Source organism: Hippocampus zosterae, chromosome 13, assembly GCF_025434085.1.
Source record: "Hippocampus zosterae strain Florida chromosome 13, ASM2543408v3, whole genome shotgun sequence".
Classification (NCBI taxonomy): Eukaryota; Metazoa; Chordata; class Actinopteri; order Syngnathiformes; family Syngnathidae; genus Hippocampus; species Hippocampus zosterae.
The window spans coordinates 15,202,747-15,225,784 of NC_067463.1; the positions used below are offsets into that span (position 1 = coordinate 15,202,747).

A 23,038-nucleotide genomic window follows, 5' to 3' on the forward strand; every position below is an offset into this window, starting at 1 on the left:
TTCTCCATATGGTGAAGTCGTATGCACACATTATTGTGTTTAGTGGAAAGATGTCGGGCGGACAGATGGAAGTCTGCAGTTGCGGTGGGCTTGAATGAGTGCCGTTCAATTTACAGCTATTGCGAAAGCACACAGTGGAAGTGTTTGTATGGTGTCCCGGAGGTAACGGTTATAGTGCAAGAATTTCCTCGCAATATAAAATTAAAACAGCCTCTTGGAAAATACGAACAAAACCAAACAAAATCGCAGGTCAGATCCCGCATGTGTGACCCCTTTTGGGAGCCTGTCATAATACTTTTCTACTAAAATCCCATCATATTTCACAACATGGCTCCCCCCCCCTCCACCCGCTTGTAAATTAGATATGTTTAGCCCCAAACTTAGTTGGCTGTAACTCAGTAAGTTAAGATTTAGCCCTTTGTGCTTGGTTTCGGGATCTGACGATGGTGGGCTCGAGACTCACAATGGAGCAAAGAAGCAGAATAACTTCCATCTTTGGGGAACAAAGGAATGTTACATTTCTTAAGAGTGCAAATTAAAGTTCCCTTCACGGGGTCTATGGGTGTGTGTTTTCTGTTTCTCAGCAGCCTCTTTATTAGGTACACTTGCATAAGTTACTAATAGCTGTATCAAAATGATTCCATATTATATAGAATGTAAGTTTTAATAAACCTGCAAAGTAATTTTTAACCCGAGGAAATATTGGAAAGTTTTGGTTGAGTTTTCTCCCACGCAAATCCAACAACTTGTCTTTTAGATCCAATTCCCATATCACTCCCAAAGAACTTCTTCTGGATTCTTCGAGGAACATATATTCAAACATAGTCAATTGCTCTCTTCGGTCAAGTCTGTTCCCCACGGCCTTTCAAAACGGTGGTGGTGAAGCCCCTTCTGAAGAAGAGCAGTTTTTACCCCAGCATTTTTAATATTTCCTGGCCTGTATCCATCTTACCATTTTTAGGTAAAATTTGAGAAAACAATGGTTTTCCTCCAATTGTGTTATTCTTTTAAATGCAAATATTACGTGAGAGAAATATCAATCTGCTTTTAGGATGAACCATAGTACAGAGGCGGCTCTTTTAAAGTTTTTAAATGATATCAGGTGCGAGGCTTGGAAAAACTCAGCCTTGGTGCTGCTTTCGATGCATAGATCATCACATTCTATGGGGAAAAAAAACTTAAAATCTGATGGGCATTTCTGGTGTGTCTTTTAACTGGTGTTATTCCCATCTAACAGACATGTTTCTTTGTCAGTATGGATACATGTTCCTTCAAAATGCAATAAATTACATGTGGGGTTCCCTCAGGGTGGCACGGTGGGCAAATAGTTAGCATGTCGGCCTCACAGTGGAGAGGTGCTGGGTTTGATTCCACCTCCGGCCTTCCTGTGTGAAGTGTGCATGTTCAGTCCACATTCTAATAACATGCATAGCAGGTTAATAGAATGCTCAAAATCGTCCCTTGGTGTGATTGTAAGTGTGAATGGTTGTTTGTCTACGTGGGGTGAGAACCAGTTCAGTGTGTCCTCCGCCTACTGCCCAAAGACTGCTGGGATAGGCTCCAGCACGCCCACGTGAGGAAAAGCAAATTAGAACATGCATGAATGGAAGTTTTCCCCAAAGTTAATTTTTAGGCCCAATACTTTTGAATCTTTATATTCTACCCACACCTATGCTGAGAACACACAGCTGTACATCACTGTGTCTACAAATGACACAGGGCCAATTGATACGCTTTTAAATGGTATTTTAGATAATAAGTCATCGATGGCAGAGAATTTCCTACAGCTCAACCAGGACAAAACATAGGGTTAGTTATCAGACCTGAAGGTCAGAGAGAGAAACTTTTACTAAAACTTGAAGATTTTAAACCTTAACAGTGTGTGAAGAACCTGAGCATATTTTTTTACTCTGACCTTAGTTTTATTCCTCATAAATGTAACTAAGATCTGTTTTGTTTTATAAAAATATAGCCAGGGTCTGCCCATTTCTCGGTCTGGGTAAAAAGGAGGTGCTCATGCATGCTTTCAATTCTTGTCGTTGAGATTATTGTAATGCCCTAAAAGGGTATTTAAATTTTACAATTATCCGAGCGAAATTATCGAAAATGCTTGGTGAATATTTCTCTATCGTGATTGGTTGATAAGTGTAACGCTGCCTCCTCTAATTGGTCATTTGTGTCACATGACGTGACGTTTCTTATCTACCCAATCAAAGCACGAAAAAGTTCTCCTGCGGAAGAACGATGTCAAGGAACGTCTGATTGTAACCTGGAATCGTAATATAATATTCTCGATATGGATTTTCTGCTTGTGAGCAAAACGCGACTGCTTCTCCTAGCCGTGTTTGGATTGGGTTTGGCGCAGGTGTTCGTTTTCGGGGAGGAGAGCAGCGAGTTCACTTTCCTTTTACAAGCCGGAAAATCCGATTGTTTCTTCCAGCGGGCAATACAGAATGGTACGATGGAGGTCGAGTATCAGGTAATTGTATCCGTGCCCCATAAACTTAAAGCTCCCTATTTAATCGTTGCATATTGAGTTCTTTACCCTTCAGTGTTCGCTTTCTGAGCTTGACGCTGTTGCTGCTTTAGCTATGCAATCAACAGTTAGGTGCGTGGAGCAAAAACGTCATTCTCTTTCATTTCAGTGCAATATTGAGGTTTCTCTTTATACTTTTTCTCACGACCTTCTGATTCAGGCGTTTTTTTAATGACTAGAAATGTCATTATGCGGCGGGCCAAAAATGGCTCTTGGACGGGTTTTGGACTCCCGCACTAGTGCATTGTCAAAACTGTTTTCTTGAGGGTCTATCTGTTAGGGAAATAAAATGTGCGGATGTGTGTTTTTTTTATTTTTTGCGGGGGCGGCACGGCGGTTGACCACCCAGCATGTCCACTTAACAGTGTGGAGCTCATAGGCCTTCTATAAGGAATTTGCATGTCCTCTCCGTGCCATTGTGGGTTTTCTCCAGGTACTCAATTTTCCTCCCATATTCCAAAAACATACACGGTCGGTTAATTGAAGACTAAATTGTCCTTTGGTGTGATTGTAAGTGTTTGAATGTTGTTTGTGTGTGGGTGTGTGGGTGTGCGCGACCTGCGATTGGCTGTCAACCAATTTAGGGTATACCCGATTTACTGCACAAAGACAGATAGGATCCGCTCCAGCACGCCTGTGATCCTCGTGAGGATAAAACGGTTGGATGGATGTTTTTTTTTAATCTCCAGGTGATTGGAGGAGCCGGAATGGATGTGGATTTCACCATCCTCAATCCAGAGGGCGCACCATTGGTCGCAGAGACTCGTCGCTCTGATGGAGTTCATGTGTTAGTTATGCAACCTCAAATAACACCCAGATCCTGGATCGTGTTCCTGGATCCGTCCATTTACGACTGTCTTTACTTCCTGTTTTTGCTCTTTACCCAGGGTGGAGCCCACAGTGGAGGGAGACTATCAAGTCTGCTTTGATAACAGCTTCAGCCACTTCTCGGAAAAGATGGTGTTCTTCGAGCTTTATGTAGAGGGGCAAGGAGGAGATGTGGGCGGTGATGAAGAATGGGCTGGTTTAGAGGAGATGGATGAAAACATGTTGCAGTACAAGTTGCAAGATATGAGAGTGAGTTGCAGTGTTTCTAAAGAGCACAGACCAGCTGCAAAATTATGACCACTTGCACAATATCACAATCTCAAATATTTTGCATTCAGCTGAATGGCTATTTCCTCTTTACTCCCTCAGGAGTACATGGACTCTGTACAAAAACGTCTTGAACGTAGTCGGCAGATGCAAACGGTATTAAGAGCTTTTGAGGCGCGGGACCGAAATCTTCTAGAAGACAACCTGTGGAGAGTCTCGTTTTGGTCATGTGCCAGTGTACTGGTGATGCTGTGCGTGGCCCTCACCCAGGTAAACTGCTGTTCATTCCTACCTTTGGTCACTCATATGGTTGGTGTTGACAAGATTGTCACCTCTTCCCCTTCAGGTCTACACTGTGCGTAAACTGTTTGACGATAAGCGGAGGATCTACACGTAGAACGAACTCTGCGATGTGACAAGACAAGCTGGGTGCAGCTCACAAGCCTCGGCAAATGGGTGGAGACATTGTACATAGCACCAGCTGTCGGCACCAAGTGATGTGGTTCACTTACGCAAGCTTGTCGCGCACCAGTCTGTGCAATAACAGTTCACAGTGAAGAACAGTTTCTACGTTGGTGGCCGTTTTTGTTTCCGTTAGTGCCTTTTTAATGTGAAATCTTACCACAAGCTGATCCCCAAAATACATTTTAAAAGGTACTGCAGTATATTTTGTAGTTAAACAATGGTGAGTGTTGCTGTATGTTTTTTTTTCTAAAGGTGAAACGTCCATAACTTGTAAAACCTGTCAGCTTTTCCAGTTTATACGCGTTAATAATGTTTATTAAATTTGATCTACAAGGTTTTTATTCTAAAATGTAATGGTTAAAAAAAATATAAATGTGTATATATATATATATATATCTCCCGTATTGGTCCGAATATAAGACGCCCCTGATTATAAGACGACCCCCTCTTTTTCAAGACTCAAGTTTGAAAAAAGACCTTTTGAACACCAAATTAATTTTATACAGAAAATAATTACATCTGAAACAAATGATGATAATATATTTGAGAGAAAAACCATGTTATTTTGCCTCATTCAAATCTTAATATCTGAACATTTAAATATGTAAACTAAAGTGCAATCACATTCATAAATCAATGGCTTCTGGTGTTTTAAATGTAAATTACATCATAACTTCTCCTCGGCCGCCAGTTAACCTGGCCGATCTTTGACCCACTTTTTTCCAGATTGTCTCCGTTTCTCCATTTTCTGTTATCGCTTCTATTATTTTCTTCTCTTTTCTTTCTTACCGCTCTTTATTTTTCTTCTTCGTGCTACCGCTATTTTTATTTTTCTTCTTCGTGACGGGTTCATTTTGGCGTGGGGAGTCAAGTCCAGCATTCACTTCAATGATATCTGGCGCCATCTAGCGTCGTAAATGGGTATAATGTCTCGACCCCGAATATAAGACGACTCCCACTTTTTCAGTCTTATTTCAATGCAAAAAACACCATCTTATATTCGGACCAATACGGTATATAAATCTATGTTTGGCTTCCAAAGATGAATTAGGAACATAATGGTAATGTGCCTTTGTGCTGAAGGTCTCTGCCCTTTTTTTTTTTTTGCCCATTGCATCCAGTGGGTGGTACTGCCACAGTAAATGCTCAAGGCAAAATTTTCATGGGAGCGTTTGCATTGATTTTAATGTTTGTTGAATTGTTGTGTTGATGAGACAGACGTCTTCAAAATAGAGTTGAACAATAAAACCATAAAAAATTACAAAAAAAATCTATGATTACAGCAATTTGCTGTTCACAAATAAACATTTGTTTTTTATTGCAATGATATGCGTTTATCTTTTTCAAATGAGGTGAGAAGTGATTCAAGTTGTTTTGACAACCCCAAATGGTGCATGGTCACAGGGTGCTGGAGCCTCTCCCAGGTGTCTTGGGGCAAAAGGCGGATGACACACTGAACTGGGTGTGTCAGTCACCGGAAATGTAGAGATTAAAAACATAGAGTGACAGACGGCATGTGCAGATTAAAATGGAGAGAGAGAGAGAGTTTTTCAGGCGTACATTCACATCTTCGCTGAGTGTTAAACAAACCCACACTACCTGAACTCGTCAATGACAATGTCAAGAAACATTTTAATGCCATCTACATTCATGAATGAATGAATGTCTTGAGTTTTCAATGACAATCGTATATTTCTGCATGTATACCGTACAATCAATTAATATATTGTGGAAGATTTCAGTTGGTTCGAAAAGTAAAAAATATAGATTCACTATAGACGGGAAAATATTTCATTAGTTTTTCTGATTTTTCTGACCCAAAGTCCACCATCTCAAACTACTACATAAAAAAGGATGATTATTTTTCCAATAGAAATGTGAAATTAGTCTTCTGAAAATTATTTTTCTGTTAAATGAATCTGTAAAATATGAGTTAAGTTTTAAAAATGACCAATAACTACCGGTACTGAATTATATGAACCTTTCTACAATATTTGAGGTGCACCTGTGCATACTTTGCCGCACAGGGCGTGGACTGAGATCCACATCCTGCGGCAAATGACACTTTACTGAACTTGAAATAGTGCATCATGCATTTCATTTAGCAGTCATCCTCTCCTTTGGGAAACAAATTCCTGATGTGCCACAAACCGAGTGGGTATCCATCCTTGCTTGACGAGCCAGTTTGTGCTGCGTTCGGGCGTCCCTCACCTTTGGTTGCCACGAGAGTGTGGAAGAGGGCGCCTATCGGAAGAGGCAGATTTTATTTTTTCTTTCTTTTAATTTCAAAGTCCAAATAGCAGACACAATGGAGAAGCACATACAACAATGCAGAATAACCAGTACACTTCCAGTTGCATACCTTGTAGTCATTGCAGCTCTGCGAAAAGCCTCATGCTGCACTGTCTTTATTCTGTTGCTCCTAGAAACTGTACTTAACCATAGCAACAGATTCCCCAAAAAATGAAATCAGCCTTAGCAGCACAGATGTTTTCATTTGACTCATGTAGATCAGATGTTACCTGAGCAGACCTGTGTAAATACAGCATACAGTCCAATAGCGTGCATGCTACCTATCACTCCGTACAAGACTAATTAGCATGCAAACCCACGAAAGGTATGGTTGAAAAGGGAAGCAATGGCACATACGCATTAAAAAAATAAAATTACGGCATCATTGAATAAACACACTGAGAAGCACTTTTACTCATAATGATATTTATGGCTTTGGATGTGATAATCATGATACACAAAAATTCAAGGCAGGATTAAAATTCAACATAGGTTGAGCACGAGGAGAGAAAGGATTTAATAAAACCTAACGAACTCATGTCTTACGATGTTGAGTTAGGTTATGTAAGTAATTTAGCAAAAAATATTAAGGGACAATGACTGTAATGGTTCATTAAAATATACGAATAGTAGATCTGCCACACGTGCAGAGAAACGACTCATCAAAAAGTGCTGCTTACATCATGAGTTGCTAAGTGGGTAAGATTTTAGACGCAACATTAGCATGTACAAATCTCTTTCTTGGTGATTACCTTGGAAATAAAATTTCAACCATAAAAAAACAATTTAACATTAAACAATATAGATAAAATGATCTTAAACCAGAAGCCTCATAAAAATGCTCCCTTTGCATCATGTCAAAAGTCATTGTGCACGTTGTCAAAATGTCATAACAGTATGCCTCCAAACTGCAAGTAAAAAGTACTTAACTGGAAATTTAAAAGTGTAAACTAAATGCATGTTGAATGTGTGCTTCTAATCAAGCAGGGAGGGTTCTGAAGGACGTATGATGGTGGGTCTGTTGGGAGCAGCCGGGGGTCTTCTGCTGCAGGAAGTCAGAAGTGGGATAGAATGGGAGGGAGAGAGAAACATGCAAGGAAAACACATCATCAGCGAGTCATGCGCCATGATCCCCAAAGCACCACAAGCACCGCCACCATGGACATTCCCTTAACTTGCACTACACCGAAAAAATGCACCGTAAGCTCCATTTCCACCAAGAAATATGGTTTAGCACAATTATGAGAGCTTCCACTGTCTAATGTTCGGAAACGTACCAAAATAAACGACTTACAGTGGAGGCAGACACACTGACTTGTCTGTTAATTGTCGAAGAGCAGCCACTTTCCATGCTCAAATGGGAAGAACATGCAGTAAAAGGTGCCTCTTCTTAAACTTACATGTTGGTGTCCCCCCCCCCAACCCCTTTTTTGTTGTTGTTTGTTTGTTTAGTCTGCCATGATTAGTTTTTTCTTCTCAATTTAGTACTGTTACTGTGTAACACTGACCACTGTCACGTTAAGGATAGCTGCTTTCTTGCAAGCTCAATGTTTCCTTATTTTGCTGTAGATTATTTTTTTTAGATGGGCCTTTTAGTTGGGACTCATCCCACAATCATGATTTAGAAAAGTCCACAGAGCGTTTTTTTTTTTTTGTATCTGCATTTGTGTTGTATGTTGTCACATGTCACACTCTTCATGGAACTGTCTCAGCAATCTCTATCTTTGTAGCTCTATTATTGTTATAAATGCAGCTGATGTTGTTGCTTACCTTGGGATGCCCGGCGGCAGCGCAGGAGGCACACGTGCCGGTCTGGAGGGAATCAGCGGAACGTTTGGATCAAAACCGGGCTGGGCAGGCGGTGGGCCAGGTCGAGTGGGGACAGGTGGAGCCCCGAATGCCGGTGAGGGATTCAACGGTGGGGCAGGACCAGGTGTGGGTCCCCTGACTGCCGGGGGTCGGTTTGGGGGGGGCGCTGTTGCAGAAGCAGGGCGAATTCCTGCAGGAGGACTAAGATAGACAAAAATGTCAGTACAGTTGGGAAACATACAAGAATAAACAGCATTTTTGCAGAGCTGATGGGCATAGAGGAAATCATTGTGGTCTTTCAAATAAATTTTGAGGCAGCAGTCGGGTGTTTACAGCTCCAACATGGTGAAAGACATTACGGGAGTATTCAAATTCACATTCACTTCTGGGGGAATGACATCATCGTTTTCAGTGCGTTGGCTATACTCGCCTGTCCATAAACACTAATGGAGGAATAAGTAAGAGAGATTTGCGTTTTCAAAGCCAGAAGTGCAGTTACTATTTTGAGATTGTGTCGGCTAAAAGCAAAAGTATTAAGGTTTATTGCACACACTGCTGTCTCCAGAGGTTCTCTCGCTTCAATAACCATACATTAAAAAAAAAAACAACAACAACAACAAAAATGGACCACAGCGCAGTAGTCCTTGAACGAAACCTGGCGAGAACCAAGCATTTGCTAACTTCATAAATACTCGTAAATGTTCGCCGCTCAGTGGGAAAGGGGCTTTTCGCATTTAGCATCTAACATTTTTCATCTAATGTTAACATTCAAGCTAGTCATGCCACACATTCTATCCACACTCGTTACCAAGACTCTTTGATCCAGGTGTCATCTACCGGTGGAGGCACAGGGGTTGAAACAGTGGTGGTACTGATGTCACCAATAATGACCAGAGATTCCTTCAGAGCATGGTACATCCTGAGCAGCTCATCTCTCCTCTGAGCCTGCTCAGCAGACTCTTCCATTAGGCTGCTTTGGTCCCCAGCTGAGTACAGGTAAGCCAGCAGCTCAGAGTGGATGAAGTCCTTTGCCTGGTGGTCAAAGAGCACAACAATTCATCCGTTCGTCTATCCATCCATTCACAGTGTGTGTGTGTGAGAGAGAGAGAGAGAGAGACATTATCATCAACATCATGCGGCCTGTCCAGAGTCCCTGAACAACGCCTTTCTGAAGTCAACATAAAACAAAAGAATGAGTGTCGCTTCTATGTGAATGTGTCGGGAGCGCGAGCGATTATTCAAAATATTTCCAGCTTCATAAAAAGGCAGCAACGTCGTGTTTGACATGATTGAGGTTAGCATGTTGGTGGAGCCCTTGACAACCGTTTCAGTTTCTCACATGGCCCCCTTTTAAAAATGAAATGCCCACCCCTGACTCATGGGATGTTGCAATCAGCTTATTCAGCAATGTTCTCTGTCCTCAATTTTTAGCACCGTGGGCCAGTTACATGTCAAGACATATTTCGATAGAATAATTTCTTGTGGCACATATAATGAGATGCTGAAAGCCTCTGCAGGTGTCAAAAATAAAAGGGAAACCTACATTGTTAATCATGAGGTGCATAATGGTCTTGGGCATGAGGTCTCTGATGGACTTGTTGACAATGCTGATATACGAGTCCACCAGGTTGCGAATGGTCTCCACCTGCCGCTCCAACTGCGGGTCCATAGACACGGTGTCGCTCGGAATCATCGCATCTTCATTTTCAGTCTACAGGGAAAAAGACAAGCCAAGTGAAGAGATACATATAGATACACACATATAATGCAGCTATTCCGAACATTTCGAGTTACAGATAGGATCACGGAACCGATTAATTTTGTAGGTAGAGGTACCACTGTGATTATTTGTGTACGACACAGAAGAAGAATTTTCCCATTTTTTTTCCCAGATTTTAAAAACATTTTCATTTATTGTTTTTCAAACTTTTAAAATCAGTCAATTTGACCAACAACACAAAATAGTTGTGGCCCTCTATGTTCTGTATCCAAAAAAAAGGGGCTAGTGACTACTTATCTGGAAAAGTTACCGTTAAGTGTCAACCCAAGTGTGCTTTGACCATCATCGCAATCTGGTCCAACAAATCCAAAGTGCCTAAAACCGAAACTGTCACACAACTACGAGTATCTTCAAATATCACGTGTTTAAAATGTAAATACCTGGTCTTTCTCAGGGTAAACACCAGCTCGGAGGAACGAGGCTTTCCAGCTGTCAACGTCCTCCTGAGTGTCACACGCCAGCTCAATCTGCCGCAGGTCTTTGTACACGTTTCTGTGTGATACACACACACACACACACACACACACACACAAGTGCAATCAATGACAGGACAGGTTACAATGTTCAAAAGGTGTAAAGGCGCAGTCGATGGCAGCGGTGCACTTACCTCTGCTCAGTGTTGAATATGGCAAAGACGTGTTTGCTGGACATGAAACCCTTCTCCACATCTCTTAGCTTCAAGTTGTCAAGTGGCAACATGTACTTCTTCTCCTTTTCCTGATTACACAACATGCGATTCGCCACTTTACCATGTAAAATCACTTGTGGGAACATGATAAAGAGAGGTGGGCATTTTCCCAAATTTTGCTGGTTCGTCATTCGTCAGCGGCCTAGGCAGCGGTCCGACACCTCACTTTTCCCAGATATCCACCAATTAAGCAAATGTATGTAACAATGTCCATATAATGAGTGTGTATTTATTTGCAGTACTAAAATTGAACCTTTTCTGACAATGATCAAATTTACCCTAGTTACATTGAGCATTGACCATCTCAAAGATGTGCACGAGCTGGAGCTAATAGGCTGTTAGTTACGTTGGTCAGACACGTGTAGTATACTACATTCAATATTTCTTTTAAAAAAAAGTGTTAGGAGCAATACAAATGTCATGCAAATGCAACAGCTGGAGTGAACAACTTTTTAAACATGAAGCACTGGACCGTCCTTACTTCTTCATCTTTGTACCAGGAAAGGGACTCTGCAGTGAGGACGAACCAGTAGTCCTTAGAGCCTCCCTTCATGATGCTAATGTTGATTGTCAACCAGCCTCGACGGATAACCTGTGCAAGACACAAACACTTTACGACTACTGTATACACAAACCACCAGACCCCCCCCAACCAAGAAAACACCCATTAAAAAAAAAATGTTAAAAAAAAAAAAAACAATCCTGAGAAATTCCAAAAAACAAACATGCAAGTTAAGCCCCTAAAAACAATTTTAAAAAACGAGACACACACAAATTCAACACACTTGAAAGAGAGTCACCTTCCCTGCATCCGTTTCTCTGCCAGACTTCGGCACAAGCAGACAGACACAAGGGAACATGCGCATGAGGAAAAACGGACATTTGTAGAACACCGGGTTGTGTAAAAGTATGATACAACTGGAAAGTAACAGTTGCAACCAATTTGTCTAGATCTTTATATTTGTGCACTTGTGCGAGTGGGTTAACGTTGGGAATAGAATTTCACTTTTGAGCAGACCTATCTCAGCGTATTACTTTACCCCTAAACTGATGCGAGGGATTGAATGAAAAAAGCCCATTACTCAAGAGTCATCCATGATGATGATCTCTTTCACCCTCCCCTGCCCCCACTGTCACAAAATTCCACAAAATGCTCAAAAGGATGGTTGAAGGACACCCACGCAGGATTAAGGCACAAGAGATGGAAGAGGATGCTAAGATACTTACAAGAATCTCTCCCTGGACCGTGAAATGTAGAAACAATACGGGAGAGTTAAAAATTAACAAATAAAAAAGTACACAAGGGCAGACGTGTGTTAATGGGAATCAACAAAAGACAGATATGGCATGACATGCAACCACAACTGACCGAGACATAAAAAGAATCACAAGGCAACCAATTACCTGGTTCGGCATGACTCTTTTCTTGGTGGCATTCGCAGCCGTCCTCTGTTGCGCACTGCAAGATCAGATGTTTTGCTTAATAAGCAATGGTCTACTAAAGATTTAAAGATGTACAGTGTTTTTATTAAGTAGGTAATGAAATGATTTTTTTTTTTCCCTGGGAGGCCCAAATTGACTTTCTTCTGACTTTACTACACTATCTATCATGCATGTGTACAATGGGTGTACTGTAATTGTTTTAAGCACTGCGGCTGGCCATCTCTCTTTCTGATGGGATTTTTATTACAATCATCTTAAGAAGTTCCTTTAATTCATCAGTCATTGTACATGCTATTTATGTATTCATCACTATTGTATATATAAGGCAAGCTAAAAAAACACACACACAGAACTAGAGTGAGGCAGAAAAAAAATAAACAACTGTTCATCCCCTTGAACCGGAAATAATATCTCACTTGGCAAACCCGATGAAGTCCTCATGATTCGTGTTGATGTAGGAGAGTTCAATGTCAATTAACAGGAGCACCTGATGGGCCAAACATGACAAATATTTGCTCAAGACCTTTCAAAGATTCAACGTGCACACATATGCGCACTGACCTGGTCTTTAGTCTTGCTGTCCCTCTCTCTGATGTAAGTGGTGACAATTCGTTCAGTCTCTTCTCTAAGGCGAGGATAGGATCCAAGCTACAGACAGCAAAAAGAACACACACTGCTGCAGGCACCGCAACGACAAACGACACAACACTGTGCGCGCGAGTCAGAATAAAAACGCCGTTCCACACGAGCACAGACAGTTGAAATGTGCATTATTAACAAATGCACAAAGCAAGAGTAAGACATGCAGAATTAGTATGGTGGCACCTCAGAGTTCGACCATTTCACATCAAAGAGGAATTATTTTTCATTTTTTTCCTAAATGAACATGTAATGGATTGTGTTCGACCTTTGAGGTTCCACTGTGTTAGAGTAGCGTAACCTCAAACTCTGCCAGAACATCAGTGAGATACTTGAAACGATGAGTGCAAAGAGCTGTCGTGAGGAAGGAAAATGGGTTGAAGGACAGAGGATAATATACTTTTGATCAAAATACAAGGCAGGTTCTCTTTTCAAATTTGTGTTATTCCTTAGCGTCATGGGAAATGGGTTTAATCAGTGAGAGGGGGTGGTTAAATCACTGCTCTTAGTGCGGATGGGGTGAAGAGGGCTGGTCAAGGTCCAGGATCGGGGGGGGGGGGTCTTAAATTTAAAAAGGGAATCACGGGATGAGGTGGGTGCTGAGTGAAGCCTGGAATCATTAACAGCAATTAGACAGCAACACGTTAGTGCTTTTTCTTCTGTGCATCGATCTATCTCGGATTGCGTTTTATCATTCTGTCGCACCACCTGTCCGCAACTCCCGTTTACCTTTTCGGTGCATTTCCTTATCAGGGTGACAAGCTCGGTGACGACGAGGTCAACGCATTTCAGACAGGGGTCTTTCAGCTTAATGATCTGCTTTTTCACTATAGCTTCAAACGCCAAGTCAGGAGTGAACAGGCCTGTCCTGTGGTGATGCATTATGGGAGTTGGACAATTAATGGAAGATGAGCTAGTGTAGCATTGTATAGAAAGGTGGTGGAGAAGGGTGGCAGAGAAATGAAAGCCCATGTTTGAGGAGTAAGTAGTGATGCAAATGAGGAAGACTATGACAAAAAGGGAAAAAAAGGAACATTTGAGTTAGTTCTGCTTCATGTTCTGGCTAATTAAACAAGCTGTAGGTTTTAATATGAAAAAATAAAGCAGGGGCATACCTTGATTCATTATTTAATGAATCGAGGTAACCCATGAATAGTTGCCACTGGATCATAATTCTTCATCTGACCAGGAAGTTTTATCCAAATAGTTATTTGTAACAATAAAGTGAAAGGTGCAACAACTTTCCTTTCACCTTACAGAGCATGACTGTTACTATGCATAGTTTATAGCAGGAAATGCTGAAAAAGCACTGCCACAAAACCACAAACAAAACTGACTCTCAGAAAGAAACAATAAACAAAGACAGGTGATGATATTCACCAAGAAGGCAGAAATAAAAACGAGTAAGGCACGGTGACAGCTGAAAATGCTGTATACCACATATCCCTCCTGTTTAAGAAACTGTATATGTGGAGTAGGTACATGTATCCTAGTATTTTTATCTGGTCAATGCTAGGAAACATCTTATGTGAGCATGTTCCAGACAAAAAGACTCAGTGGTGGCAACAAACGACTCTACGACCAATACATTTAGCTGAGATACAATAAAGTTATTACATGTCTCAACTTTACTCGACTCTTTCTTGATATGTCAGACCAAGTCTGAACTAAGAATAGTGGTAGAGCTTCGGTTTACTATCAGAGCACAAAGTACATCATGACACAGACCAGATAGAACCGCAAAAAGAGAGAGCGAGAGAGAGAGAGAGAGAGAGAGAGAGAGAGAGAGAGAGAGAGAGAGAGAGAGAGAGAGAGAGAGAGAGAGAGAGAGAGAGAGAGAGAGAGAGAGAGAGAGAGAGATAGCTGCAACTTGAATTGTTACGAACCGGCACAGGAACACATGTAGACCTGTTTCTGACCACACAGCTTCTCAGAGACACCACTGCAGTGAACCCAGTGCAGCTCAGACTTTAAAGTGCAAAACTAAATCAACTTTTAAGGGAGACATATTATGATTACCCCATCCGCAATCTAGAAAATGTGGCAGGTTCACCTCCACTACTGCCAAACCAATGATGAGTATGCCTTTGTGTTAACATGATGACTGGTGTGAAAGTGAAAAGTAGAGAATGCAGAGCCCAGAATGTGGACGAAAAATAAGTGAGTATTTTTTCCTAATGCAGGAAGCGCTTCAGAACACGTCACTGAAAATCATCTGTTGAAACACATGTAAGACTTTGGCTGTTTGATTTCATACTTGATGAGTCAGCCTAGCCTCCAGAGGGCCAATTATTTGTAAGCAATGAATAGGCCACATTTCCATAATATGTCCCCTTTAATGCTAATGTGAAGATGAAGTGCAAAAACGTGTAGTTGCATTATGGCCACAAAAATGCTCCTGGCAGCACTGCAGTTGACTAAGCTCTCTGGTGCACGAGCATGGCAGAGACCATGCGGTGATACCTTATTAGTGCACTGCCTGACTGTGTTGATGAGCTCCTGGATGACCATGTCGATGCATTTCAGACACGGTTCTTTCAGCTTAATGACCTGCTTTTTCACTATGGCCTCAAACGCCAAGTCTGGGGTGAACAGGCCTGTCCTGAAGGACATACAGATGAAACAGACATGGAGCAGGAAGACAGGAGGAGCACACGGAGGGACCACTTAACCAGAAAATAAGCCAGGGTATCAAAACAGATCCAATTTTCAAAACACCACAGCATAATGAGTCGTAACATGAAGAACATGGATGTTATCAGACTAACAAACAAGGGAGAGCGCTGAGACACAGGCTAACAGAAGGAGGCAAAGTGTTTATATGCACTAGTATGTTGACCGGCTGTTCCAACTTGCCTGACGCCATGGATGTTTTTGATTGCGTAACTGATCTCTTTCCTCAGCTCCTTCTCATCAAACTCCATCTAAGACACAAAAGAAGCAAAGTCTTAAATATTTCATAGAACGAAGGAATTTTTTTAGACAGTACATCCTTCCAGGCTGCGTGCTTGTTGCTATATGCCTGTGAAAAATAATCAACCTTTATCCGTCAACATCAGTCATGATCAGTTACCTTAATGAAAGTGAACACCGTAACTATAGTTACCTTCACCAGCTCAAAAGGAAAACGCTCGTGAAAAATGCGGTTGATCTTTGCTCCTCCAGATAAGTTGGAGGTATCCACCTGATCCCCCGAGCCTTCGATGCACTTCTCAAAGTCCACACCAAACTGCTGCACCATCCTGCATGTGAAGCGGTGTCATAGTTTTCAAATATATTAATGTGTGTGTGTATGTGTGTGTGTTTGCACTGACTGAAGCAACGCCTTGGTTTTGCGTGTAGGATCATCAGGACGAAAGTTTTTGTATTCCTCAACCTCTTTCTCAAGGGAGAGCAGCTGGCTTTGCAGCTTGCTGCGCAACCCTGGCAGGGTGTCACGGATGTGGTTGGTAAGTTGCTGAAGGAAAAAAAAAAACACTTAAATTGAACTTCAATATTGTATAAACAATAATACAACACAGTCGGTGAAAAACATCTCAAAGAGACATTTCTGGATATGTTTCTTGAATAGTTGAGTGTAAATGCAACAAGATGGCCTTTGCAAGTCAAGCAGATGTGACACTTCTCGTCTTTCTAGAAACTGCCTCCATCTGCATCAATTTTGCTCTTCTGGACATTTTGGCATCATTTTTTCTATTGCTCAATTTGTTGTGTTGGGAAAATTGGTGGTTATGTACACTGTCATCTAGTGGCAGGATGCTGTCACTTCATCAGTAATGATCGCCATGCATTGTGGGAAATGTAGTTAGACCTCAGTTTGGCCCTATCAAGTTCTCACCACATTAAATGATGTGGCAGGCCACATTTGGCCCATGAGTTGATACAATAGAATACATCCTGATTTATATGCTTGACATGTATGTGTTAGGAGAAGAACATGAGAAGATTACACTACACACAGAACGTTGTCTGCAGGGCAACATCATGCGTGCCGTGTCAAAGTTATTGTTTTATTACTCTTTCATGTTAATATAAACATTGCATAGCTTTTTTTTTTAGGCTAGGTGTGGGGCTGACCTGATTCAATGACTTCTGCAGGTGTGGCGTGCCCATGCGCTCTGCAAAATGTCTGTATGCAGGATGGGACAAAAAGAACTTGCGCTCAGCAGCCAAAGCAGCACGGATGTCTTTCTTCCCATCAATGTCCTTCTGACTGCGATTCACCACCCCAATGTAACCTGCAGAGGATAAAGACAGAACATTTTACGAATGACAGAAAAGGAGGCCCCGAGTTGTGTTGGTTCTTAACCTTGTTGAAGGAACTGAGTGTGTGTGTGTGTGTGTGTGTGTGTGTGTGTGTGTGTGTTTGTGTGTGTGCACATCTTGTCCGACACCTAACCCCTGAGACTAGCACCCAGATTCCTTGGGTGTTGTTCAAAACCGACTTAAGAACCTGTGCTCTATAGGCATCAAACTGGCCAAAAATGAACAGCTTTTTTGGCTCTCTCTGCTTAAAAAATGGGTGCACCATAAACAACGGGCAGGAATAGCGTGTATATAAGTTTGTTGAGTGTGTGTGTGTGTTTTCACCCCTGCGAAGAGGAAGCAGTTTGTTTTCCAGAATGTCTCGAGCATCAGTCCCCTCATCCATCAAGTCCAGCTTGGTAATCACGCCAATCGTCCGCAAACCTGAAGACAAATATGTCACAACCAAAAACCCAATATTTATTTCACACATTCAATAGAATTTTACACACTATTCATTCATTGACTCAATTATTCAGCAGTGGTCCCCAACCTTTATTGTGCCACGGACCAGTTGAGACAAGTACATGCTGTTCGCGGCCCAGCAACCATTTTTTAAATTGTCAATTTTAACGTGCTGGTAAAGACAACAAAGATAATTATAGACTAATTGAGCATTTTCTTAACATATACATTTTTTTCCATTCATTTCAAAGTGCTATTTTAGACACAAAGACAGAGAGACAAAAGTCACAATGTAGAGAAAATGTTGTAAAGAGAATAAGTTAAAGAGGCTGAAAAATTCAAACGGCCACAACCATCCTACCCTGAGGATCGACCTCCTTGGCAATCTTGAGGGCATCTGAGTTGGCCAGGTCAGTATTTGCGGGAGTGACGGCCAGAATGAGGCAGCTCTCCTTGGTGATGAACTGAAGCAGCATGTCTCTAATCTGGTGTTCAATGTCTACAGGCTGGTCTCCAACAGCCACTTTTGTCATTCCTGGCAGGTCAATCAGGGTCAGGTTTAACACTAAGAGGTATCGACAGGGGAGAAAAGAAACCTGAAGTAAGAACAGAGAAAATGTTTGTGTGTTTTATCTCTTAGTGGGTGTTTTCCTCACCATGGGGGGAGTAGACTCGAAGGTTGATTGGGATGGGTGAAATGCCCTTGTTGGATCCGGTGAGCCGGTCAGTTTCTGCTTCAATCTCCTGACGGACTTCGTCAAAGTCCACAAATTTACGGCCCTTACAATGAAGGAACTCTGCATACTCTGCATGAAAACAGAGAACATGAAAATAAGATGATGCAGAGAACGGAAAAGGCTGATTGCCTGCTATAAGACAAATTTTAAGTAGCCATGACAGCCATATTAACAGCCATATAAACTCATAGGGCTGTATTTTTGTTCTATACTAGTAGCACAACTGCATGGTCACTACTCACTTACAAGGGGTGAACGATTACCGTATTTTCCGCACTGTAAGGCACTTCAGAGTACCAGGCGCACCTTCAATGATTTTTAAACTGTTTTCATATTCTGTATAGGACACATTACTATCCCATCTGTTTTACTCCTGAGGTGAAAAGTGGAGTTGTTTGTTTTGAGTCAGGCGCTAATTCAGACATCCTCCATTTGGGGGAGGAAGAGAAGAAAAGTCAACATATATTCAACCCACAATGGGGACATTTGCAGGAACACATATATGTATTTATGCCTCGAAGTACCGGTACATATTCCACTTGCCTGCTTTGTTGTTAACGAGTTGCAGGATGAGTGGACGACGGGTGACGATACCAGACCCTCTGGGCAAGAAATCTCTGCAGGGGACAGAAAAGTGATGTTTAACAAACACAATAATAACAACCTAAATATATCAGGATCAGTATCTCTTATGGCTGCAGCACTATAACACAACTGCAATGGGCAGTTCAGAAAAAAAAATCATTGGTACCGCCCTACCCACTCTCGGGGACTTGCACACCACTAGAACCAAGACAATGAAAATCCTACTGGACCCCCCACACCCTGCACACCACCTTTTCCAGCTACTCCCTTCTGGTAAGCGCTCCTGAACCATGCACACCAACCAGCATTCATTCAAACAGCTTCTTCCCTCTCGCCATTGACTCCTTAAACAGTGACTCAAATTTATAGTGGCCCTTTGTATTTTTGCACACCCCAGTGGAACAGTTTTACCGCAATGATCATTGTAGCTCCGGCTCTGTACATACTTTGACGATTGTCGCTGATTAATATTCCACAGCACCAGACACCTTCAAGTGCTCAAGGACTTTCTGTATAATTGCACACCCAAAGTTGAACTACAACTTCTACTAGTCACTTAGAAAATGGTGCAACGATTATCCGCACCAACTGCACAACCGTCATAGTATTGTATCACACCACTGATCACTTATCTCTGCTCGATGACTCTACACATTGGCACACAGCTGTCATTGGGTGGTACTACTGCACAATGGTACCCTTGCATATTGGAAAGTATTTAGATACTTATATGTCATGTCTTTGTTTATCGTAGTTGCTTGTTATTGCAATACTGCTGTAGCCTATACTACAGGAGACAAATTCCTTGTGTGTTCTTGTTCCCTTTGTACACATACAATATGAGCTCATCAGAATGGAAACTCCTGTTCAATAGAATTGTGATTATTTCCAGGTCAATGATGACACATCACTCTCGGCAATGGCAACGTGGCTGTCCTTATTAAAGGCACACTGATTTGACAGTCTCAACAAAATACACATACTATATATAACGTAATAATACGCAACATGAAAGAAGCTATAACGCCCAAAGCAATGTTGACACAAATGTTAATGTAATGTAATATTTTCTGACTGACATCATTTTGTTTTGGAGTTGTTGAAGTTTTTATGGTTATGTTATGTGATTTCCAGAGCGACTGACCCCTATGTACAGTAACTATCACTTCTTATTTCAGTGGGAGTAAAATTATATCAACTTTACATAATACAACTTTTTTGGGATCCATGAACAATTATGTGCAAATTGCTATTTTCAGACGTTTTATTGCCGTAAAATGTGACATGACATACCACATTTGTGTACTCGTCAGGGTTAAGTGTTTCAAAATTGATTCTTATTTCCAGTGTTGCAACAATTAATTGGTTAATCAATAAGTAATCGGTTATCAAATAGATAATTATTTTTTATGGACTCAATCAGTAACTGAATCATAATTGTTTTCTGCACTGCTAACTTAACATAATGTCCTTTTTTTAATGACATGGTGAAAATCAAAACTTGTTTTAATTCGATTTTTGGACAAAATTATGTACAGAATAATTGATTATTCTGTAATTCTTCTCATACTTGTGTAATCATTATAATGCTGACATTCAACATGTTCTTTTCTTTTAAGAGGATCAGTGATTCAATGGTTAGCCACTCCATGTTTCCATGCATATGAGCCATTGCTTCCCCAATATAAAATATTCAACAGAAATTCAATAAATCGGTCAAGTCTGCTACACAGCATCTTTTTAGCAAGTTAGCAGGTCTGGCGCACACACACACACACACACACACACACACACACACACGCGCACGCACGCACGCGCACACACACACACACACTAACAAACACTCACACCCACTACGCCTATTCTTCAATGCTGACTGAGCATTCAGGAAGTTACACAACAATCCCATCCTCTTTCCTTCGTATTTCCTATGACTTGCGACAGCACCAAACCAAATTATGTGACTGGATATGAATCTTGAAAACATATCTTTACATTAAATGACTAAAAGATCTGTTAAAAAGAAAACACAAATGGAATGAAAATAGAAATACTGAATGGTAAAATTAATGGATAAGTTAAAGTACATTGAACTCTGACAGAAAGTCAAATGTAAAAAAAAGGCCTCAAAGATCTATTTAGTATCACATTTTAACAGTTGATAGACCTCAAGTCACAAGAGGAACAATGACAGAAAATAATGTAATGTGAAATATTCTCCAAGTTATATTTTAGTTCACATCCATGGAAAATCACCACATTTTGCAAGTGTGTGCATCCTGTGAGTTCCAAAACCTACTCGTGAGTGCTTCCTGTAAAATGTGCATATAGGCTGTACAATGGTTACAATGTGGTATGCACTGGTAGACATGCCTATCATGCCAAGATTTACAAATTAGGTCTGTTACCCCTAACCCAAAATACAAATAATCTTAATCAATTGGCTTCATCTAACCACCCTTATTTCTGATTGGTCTCACCAATTGCCACTGTGGGGCCAGTGGCATTAAATACTTGAACTTGGAGCAAACAGATTTGTTAATTGCAAATGTTTGACTCTTAAAAAGTCACTCCAACCGTCAAACGAAACAAAAAATATCAACAGCTTCATTAGTGGGCTCATAAACAGACATGAAATAGCTCAGGCACCCTTTGTGAAAATCTGCTTGAAAGTGTGTCATGTACTCATGACAGTGCAGCTGGTGATATCACTGATGACCCCACACATCAGCGCATCAATGGCCCTACTGTCTCCCCGAGAAACCGCTTGGGACCCAGACAAAAGGCAAAAGGGTAAAGGAAGGCATGGCCGCGCAAGCCACATTCCCCAACTCAACACTGACAACATCATGAAATGTAGACCCGTCAGATGTTCCTTTTCTGAGCTTGTATGAACAATAATTTCTTGAAGGAAGTTTTTATGCGCCTGTATTACCAATGAAGTTCTAACAGTTGGTTTCTTGTTATTTGTCTGGAGGGGGACCTCATTAAGATTCTGTCAGTCTCATGCGAATAGCTCACAAATTCAGCAGTGCTGGCATCCTAAAAGACTCCAACCGGTTCCACTCATTTTTGCTCATTAAATCTATTTATCCAGAAAACACAACACTCCGGGACACAGGTGTCGAATTCAAGCCCGGGGCTAGAACAAGCCCACAAAATCGTGTTATGTAGTGGAGCTCTAGTATCAAAAACAGGTATCCATTCAATTTGCTGTCTATATGTAATAATGTGATTTGGTGATCATGTATTTGTATGTTTGTTGGAGTCATAAACGTCTGAGGGAAACCGTAACTACAATGAGGCACGTGACAAAAGTGAGTTGTACTGTACTAAGCCTGCTGTAAATATACTGTAGATTTTAAAGTGAGACATTGACCTGAGCTATGCAGTGCATGGCCAATAAAATACGTGCTTACAGCCTTAGGGGAGTGTTCTTAAGGAGCTATGACTAGGTTAATGTTTGACAGAAATGCTGGAGCTGAGCGATCAGACAAAAAAAATTCTATTGTCTGTGCAATTACGCGCGTTTATGTGTGTGTTTTAGCTAATTAAACCGTTAGTGTTTTGCTTCAATAAAAACACGAATTAACTTGCGCCAAAAGCGTAATCGTTGATGGTGAATCGCTCATCTTCTAAAAAGCAAAGAAACCACAGAGAAAGCGCCTTGTTGGCGACTTTTACTCGAGACACAAGTAGCGGAACGAGGAGCAAGGAACTGAAAATATTTAACTTCATAAGTATCACACATTCGCAATGAAAAGTTCACATCAAGAGTACAACCTGCCAACGAAATTCTCCAGAACGGAGCTCTTCCCCGCGCTCTGGCCGCCGACGACCGCTATTTGGGGCAGTTCCAAGTTGCAACTCTGGCCGATGGAGCTGAAAGCGTCCTGAAGCTTGTTGATGAGGGGAATAAGGTCTTCCATCCCCCGGTTTCCCATGGCGGCACCCCGATCCGCTCAGCGGGCTCCAAGTGCTTGTCTCCACTGTCAAAAAGAAGGCCGATGGGTCGCTTATCAAAAGTTCCAGATGTCACTGCGCGGTCAGGCAAATATGTAGGATTTTTCCCCTCTAGTAAAAGGAGGTGATAATAAACCTTGACACGTCTTGGATGCAATAAAATAACGGGCAGGCTTAATGACGATGTACTGAAGCCACATTGAAAACTTTTGTCATTATCCGGTCAGGCGACACACGCGCACACACTTCACACGCACACACACTCAATGTCAGACGAGAAGCTCAAACCCGCCCCC

General features: G+C 41.4%; 2 protein-coding genes across 6 annotated transcripts; one reads left to right on the forward strand and one right to left on the reverse strand.

Moving 5' to 3' along the window:
* The first annotated feature begins 2,198 nt into the window (after nucleotides 1–2,198).
* Nucleotides 2,199–5,420, forward strand: tmed1b (transmembrane p24 trafficking protein 1b). Its single transcript, XM_052085068.1, has 5 exons — nucleotides 2,199–2,479; nucleotides 3,226–3,323; nucleotides 3,424–3,613; nucleotides 3,734–3,901; nucleotides 3,978–5,420. Exons 1-5 carry the CDS (start codon nucleotides 2,297–2,299, stop codon nucleotides 4,026–4,028), a joined length of 690 nt encoding a protein of 229 aa, XP_051941028.1. The 5' UTR covers nucleotides 2,199–2,296; the 3' UTR covers nucleotides 4,029–5,420.
* Nucleotides 5,421–6,797: 1,377 nt separating this feature from the next.
* Nucleotides 6,798–23,022, reverse strand: LOC127613840 (dynamin-2-like). 5 transcript variants are annotated; one of them, XM_052085101.1, is made up of 21 exons: nucleotides 22,563–23,022; nucleotides 18,738–18,811; nucleotides 18,114–18,263; nucleotides 17,819–18,022; nucleotides 17,338–17,436; nucleotides 16,825–16,985; nucleotides 16,062–16,204; nucleotides 15,854–15,989; nucleotides 15,604–15,671; nucleotides 15,211–15,349; nucleotides 12,670–12,756; nucleotides 12,525–12,595; nucleotides 12,070–12,124; nucleotides 11,893–11,904; nucleotides 11,147–11,257; nucleotides 10,585–10,694; nucleotides 10,358–10,469; nucleotides 9,741–9,908; nucleotides 9,006–9,229; nucleotides 8,159–8,398; nucleotides 6,798–7,433 (listed from the first exon to the last, which is right to left on the reverse strand). In XM_052085101.1, exons 1-21 carry the CDS (start codon nucleotides 22,721–22,723, stop codon nucleotides 7,364–7,366), a joined length of 2,595 nt encoding a protein of 864 aa, XP_051941061.1. In that variant the 5' UTR covers nucleotides 22,724–23,022; the 3' UTR covers nucleotides 6,798–7,363. The 5 variants fall into 5 exon arrangements, with proteins under 5 accessions (XP_051941061.1, XP_051941064.1, XP_051941063.1 ...); XM_052085104.1 differs by lacking the exons at nucleotides 11,893–11,904; nucleotides 15,211–15,349 and adding an exon at nucleotides 13,477–13,615 and having other exon boundaries at nucleotides 6,798–7,430; XM_052085103.1 differs by lacking the exons at nucleotides 11,893–11,904; nucleotides 15,211–15,349 and adding an exon at nucleotides 13,477–13,615.
* Nucleotides 23,023–23,038: the final 16 nt, after the last annotated feature.

Excerpts from the sequence above, each read along its gene's own strand:
- tmed1b (XM_052085068.1), top strand. The coding sequence starts at position 2,297 with ATGGATTTTCTGCTTGTGAGCAAAACGCGACTGCTTCTCCTAGCCGTG. Across the intron at positions 2,480-3,225 it reads CGATGGAGGTCGAGTATCAG|GTGATTGGAGGAGCCGGAAT; the intron begins GTAATTGTATCC and ends TTTAATCTCCAG. Across the intron at positions 3,324-3,423 it reads CGCTCTGATGGAGTTCATGT|GGTGGAGCCCACAGTGGAGG; the intron begins GTTAGTTATGCA and ends CTCTTTACCCAG.
- LOC127613840 (XM_052085101.1), bottom strand. The coding sequence starts at position 22,723 with ATGGGAAACCGGGGGATGGAAGACCTTATTCCCCTCATCAACAAGCTT. Across the intron at positions 18,023-18,113 it reads TCGAGTCTACTCCCCCCATG|TGTTAAACCTGACCCTGATT; the intron begins GTGAGGAAAACA and ends GATACCTCTTAG. Across the intron at positions 12,596-12,669 it reads ACAGCAAGACTAAAGACCAG|GTGCTCCTGTTAATTGACAT; the intron begins GTCAGTGCGCAT and ends TTGGCCCATCAG.